At 67.4% G+C, this 4,949-nt stretch overlaps 2 protein-coding genes across 2 annotated transcripts in view; one reads left to right on the top strand and one right to left on the bottom strand.

Moving 5' to 3' along the window:
• Nucleotides 1–244: 244 nt before the first annotated feature.
• On the top strand, nt 245–2,364 carry AMSG_08727 (PL10b protein; the record flags this gene model as incomplete). The annotated part of the gene is made up of 2 exons (XM_013899054.1): nt 245–304; nt 373–2,364. 2 exons carry the CDS (start codon nt 245–247, stop codon nt 2,362–2,364), a joined length of 2,052 nt encoding a protein of 683 aa, XP_013754508.1.
• Nucleotides 2,365–2,405: 41 nt separating this feature from the next.
• Nucleotides 2,406–4,949, bottom strand: part of AMSG_08726 (uncharacterized protein) — a gene marked incomplete at its 5' end in the record, with an annotated part of 3,407 nt that continues 863 nt past the window's right edge. The window contains one exon of the mRNA XM_013899053.1: nt 2,406–4,798. Coding sequence (XP_013754507.1) covers nt 2,498–4,798 — 2,301 coding nt within the window. The 3' untranslated portion in view covers nt 2,406–2,497. The remainder of the gene's footprint in view (nt 4,799–4,949) is intronic.

Raw genomic sequence — 4,949 nt, 5'->3', positions numbered from 1 at the left:
GGCGACCGCGGCGGCGACCGTGGCGGCGACCGCAACGGCTGGCGCGGCGGCGACCGGCGCGGCGGCGACCGCGGCGGCTACGACGACCGGCGTGGCGGCGACCGCGGCTACGACCGTGGCGGCTACGGCGGCGACCGGCGTGGCGGCGACCGGCGTGGCGGCGACCGCGGCTACGGTGGCGACCGGCGTGGCGGCGACCGCGGCTACGACCGCGGCTACGACCGGCGCGGTGGTGACCGCGGCTATGACCGTGGCAACCGGCGCGGTGGCGATCGCGACTTTGACCGGCGCGGTGGCGACCGCGGTGATGACCGCGGCGACGACCGCGCGGCGGCTCCGGCTCCGGCTCCGGCGCCGGCTGCCTCGTCCGAGGCTGACGCACCCGAGGCTCGCGACGAGCCGCGGCGTGGTGGCGGCGGCGGGCGCTGGTCCAACGACGACCGGCGCGGCGGCAACCGCGGCGGGAACGACCGTGGCGACGACGACCGGCGCGGTGGCAACCGCGGCGACGACGACCGCGACCCCGAGCGGGCCGGGTCGAACGGCGGCGTCGGCGGCGGCATGCTCCGCCGCAACATCCGGCTGGAAAAGGAGCTTTTCCCCAAGTCTTTTGAGGATGGCCCCAAGACAGTCTCGACAGCTGCCATCGACTTTGACGTCTACGAGTCGGTGCCTGTCGACGTGACCGGGCCGAACCTGCCCAAGGGCCCGCGCGACGGCATCACCTTTGCCGAGTTTGTTCTCGCCGACTGCATCCGCAACTCGGTCGAGCTCTCCGGGTACAAGCGGCCGACGCCGGTCCAGAAGTGGTCGCTCACCATGTCGGGCTGCGTCCCGTACCTCTCCGAGTACCAGGCAGTGGTGGCGTCGGCGCTCAACTCTCAAGACACCGACGACGCGCTCGCCATCACGGTTGACTCGTGGATGCAGGTCAAGCAGGACGAGCTCCGTGATATCATGGCGTGTGCCCAGACCGGTTCCGGTAAGACGGCTGCGTTCCTCATCCCCATTCTCAACTCGCTCATTTTCAACGAGCACCGGTTCCAGCCGCCGTCGCGTGGCAAGGGCCGGTTCAAGCGCCGCGCGTACCCGCGGGCCCTTGTCCTTGCGCCTGTTCGTGAGCTTGCCTCGCAGATCCACATCGAGGCTCGCAAGCTGACGTACCGCTCGCGGCTCCGCGCCTGCGTCGTCTACGGTGGCGCGCCTATTGGCCAGCAGCTGCGCGAGCTCGAGCGCGGCGCCGACATTGTCATCGCCACGCCCGGACGCCTCATCGACGTCGTCGACCGCGGCTCGATGTCTGTCTCGTCGATCCAGTTCCTGGTCATGGATGAAGCTGACCGCATGCTCGACATGGGTTTCGAGCCGCAGATCCGCTCGATCATCGAGGACTTTGACATGCCCATCGACAACCGCCAGACCTTCCTCTTCTCCGCCACCTTCCCGGCCGAGATCCAGCAGCTGGCGCAGGACTTCCTCCAGCAGGACTACGTCTTTATCCGCGTCGGTGAGGTAGGTGCCTCGGCCGCCCTTGTCGAGCAGCGCGTCATGCGTGTTCCGCAGCGCGAGAAGCACGAGATCCTCCTCGACCTCCTCGGATCGGTCCCGGGCCTTACCCTTGTCTTTGTTGAGACCAAGCGCTCGGCCGACTCGCTTGAGCAGTTCCTCTACGACCAGGGCTTCCGCGCCACCACCATCCACGGTGACCGCTCGCAGGACGAGCGCGAGGAGGCGCTCCGCACCTTCCGCGAGGGCATCACCCCGATTCTCGTCGCCACCGACGTCGTTGCCCGTGGCCTCGACATCCCCAACGTGACCCACGTCGTCAACTTTGACCTCCCGTCCCACATCGACGACTACGTCCACCGCATCGGCCGTACCGGCCGTGCCGGTAAGAAGGGCCTCTCCACCTCGTTCTTCTGCGACTCGAACTACAACATCGTCAAGGACCTCGTCAAGAAGCTCGAGGAGCACCCCGACCTTAACGACATCCCGCGCTGGCTCGTCGACGCTGCCTACAACGTCCGCAAGAGTGACCGCAGCAACGGCCGCGGTGGCCGAGGCGGCGATCGTGGTGGTGGCGACATCCGCCGTCGCCAGGGTGGCGGTGGTGGCGGCGGTGGCCGCAACGGCGGTGGTGGCCGCGGCGGTCGCAACGGTGGCGGTCGCGGCGGCGGCGGCGGCGGCGGCGGCCTCTCGGCGGCCTTTGAGGCCCGTCACGGCGGCATCAACCTTCTCGATGCCGCCAACCAGTCGCTCGGCGGTGGCGGCGGCGGCGGCGGCGGTGGCGGCAGCCGCCGCAAGAGCTCCAACAAGAGCTCCAACAAGGGCGGCGGCGGTGGTGGCAACGCATCGTGGTGGTAACCTCGTCATGGTCTTGCTTTTCCCCTCTCTTCTGCCATCTCTCCATGCAGTATTTTCATTGAACGCAACCCTCAGCGTTAACACACATTGTTTCTTTGTGCCGTCTCGTTGCATCGTTGCACTGCAGTGCTGACTACTGCTGCTTGCGGCGTCTGCCGCGACCGCCACCGCGCCCACCGCCTCCGCGCCTACCGCCACCGCCGCCGCCACGCCCGCCACCGCCACCACGCCCGTTCCGCGCCGCCACCGTCACACCGATCCCGTCATCGCTGCCAAGCGGTGCCATCTGAAGACGTGCAGGCTTGCGCAGTGGCCGATGGCCAGGCGGAAGCGGCGGCGCCTGGAAGTAGACCGACGAGACTGAGGTCGGCGTCGGTGGCTCGGTCTTCATCAGCCAAATCGCCGTCACCTCGCCAAAGACAAACAAGCGACGAAGTGCAGCAAAGTCAGCAGGAGCGTCGCGAGCGTAGCAAGTCGCCTCCAGCTCCGCGAGCTCGACGAGCACTCGAGCGAGGTCGAGCTTGGCCCCACGCGGCGCCCGCGCGTACAGGTCGGCCAGCGGCGAGTCAGCTTCCATGAGAGCCCGCAGCGGGCCAGGTAGCACATCGCGGGCCGCGTACGGCAGCAGCGCCATGAGACAGGCTGCCGGAGCTAATGGGGGCGTTGCTGACGTCGGCACCCGCACGTACGTCGCCAGTGTCTCCGGCTGCGTCACCAGAACGTTGGCGAGACTCAGTACCGTGGGCGCCCGGTTGGCAGTGTAGGCAAACCCGTAGTCTGGCACAATCCCGGTCCGGTACGTCTGCAGCGTCCACAGAACACCAGAGAAGTACGCCACAAGCGGTCCAGCCTCGCCACTGAGCTTGGGAAGCGACGACGCGTCGACCGCAAGGCCACCCTCATCATCATCATCATCATCATCATCATCATCATCGTTGTCGTCGTCGTCGTCGTACTCCGAGTCGTCGCCGTCGCTGTTAACACCAGTCGTGTCCATCTCGTCCTCGGTTTCGACGTCGGTCTCGGTGACCTCGCCACCGTTGTCATCGTCGATGTCATCGTTTCCGCCGGTTGCCGCAACGTCGGCCCGCGCCGCCGCCACGGAGTTGAGCGATTCGGTGATGTGCCGTACGTTGCGAGCGCACCGCGAGAGGACGCCAACCAGCGCTTTCCAATGAAACGAAAGTGACGTCAGGTCGACAATGCCGGGGAACGAGCCGTTCTGCCAGAGCTTCTCGCGCGGTGGCGGCTTGGCGCCGCCGCCCTTGCCCCTGCGGCGGCGCTGCGTGCGCTTGCGCGGCTTGTATACTGTGCCGTTGACTAGGCCGCGGTATTGCTTCCACAGTGAGTCCATGGCAGCGCCGCGGAGCTTGGGCAAGTAATCGTTGCCCATAAAGAGCGAGAGGGTGACAAAGTCGGCCACAACCTGCTCGCGCGAGAGGCCACCGGCCTGTGACACGAGCTTGGTGGCAATAGCCTCGATGTCGTAGCGAACGCCCGCCGGGCGCGGACCTTTGCGCTTCTTGCCACCTCCGCCCGAATCCTCGGCAAAGAGATGGACGTTGCGGACGCCGCACGCCAGGGTAAGCAGAATAAGGTCGGCGTCGCCGCCGACAACCAGAAACTTGGCACGGGCGTCGCCACGCGCGGCGTCGGCCACCAGCTGCCGCACGAGCTTCACCTCGCCCTCGCCGGGCACATCGGGCCCCGAGACAACAAACCGCACCCCGCGGTACTTGCTGTCACCCTGGAGCCGTGAGCATGCGTAGTAGAGCACAGCCTCGGCAAGGGTATACATAAGATCGGTACCCGGCGTGAAGAGGACCGAGTCGGTGCCCGGCTTGCGCTTCTTCTTCTTCTTCTTCCCCGCGTTGACAACCTGTGGGTGCGGCTGCGGCTGCGACTGCGGCTGCGGCTGCGGCTGCGGCTGCGGCTGCTTGCCTTTGCCGCCCTTGCGGTTCCTGCCACGGCCCTTTCTGCCCTTCATCAACGCGGCTGGAGTGAGCAGTCCCGTGGGGAGGGGCAGAGCCTCTGGCGGCGGCGGAACAGGCAGATCAGACGACGCGGTGCTCCCTGCCCGAGCACCCGAGACAAAGTCAGGGGCGTTGGCAGACTGCGACGCGGCAGGCGCATGCCCATGCGCCCCGCCGCAGCCGGCCTTCCGCGCCTCCTTGTCCTTGGCCTTGACGCGGCGAGCGCGCTGTGTGGAGAGCTTGGCCAGCGGAGCCGGGCCATCAAAGGCGATATAGACCATGGCGGAGGGCGGGAAGGTCTTGAACAGCATGTCCAGCTCGCGGAAGACCTTGAAGATCATGTCCTTGATCTTGGCCGACTTGCGCCCGGCTTGGTGGAGCAGTGAGTTCATGTCCACATAGACGTGGGTGTACCCAAGCCCTGCGCCCTGCGCCACCTCGCCATGGGCATTGGGGAACGTCTCCCGCACCCACCGCGCGAATCCTGCAATACCCATGGCCGCAACGAGGGGGGGTCGGCGGCGAGTGGAATGTGTTCTGTGCTGGTGGCGGGAGAGGGGCGGGGGGAGGGGGGGGAGGGGGGGGGGGGGAGGGAGGGAGGGGGGGGGCGGA

The sequence above is a fragment of the Thecamonas trahens genome (genome assembly GCF_000142905.1).
Source record: "Thecamonas trahens ATCC 50062 unplaced genomic scaffold supercont1.48, whole genome shotgun sequence".
NCBI classification, from domain to species: domain Eukaryota; order Apusomonadida; family Apusomonadidae; genus Thecamonas; species Thecamonas trahens.
Note: the sequence above shows the minus strand (reverse complement) of the source record. Positions and strands in the feature narration are given on the sequence as shown.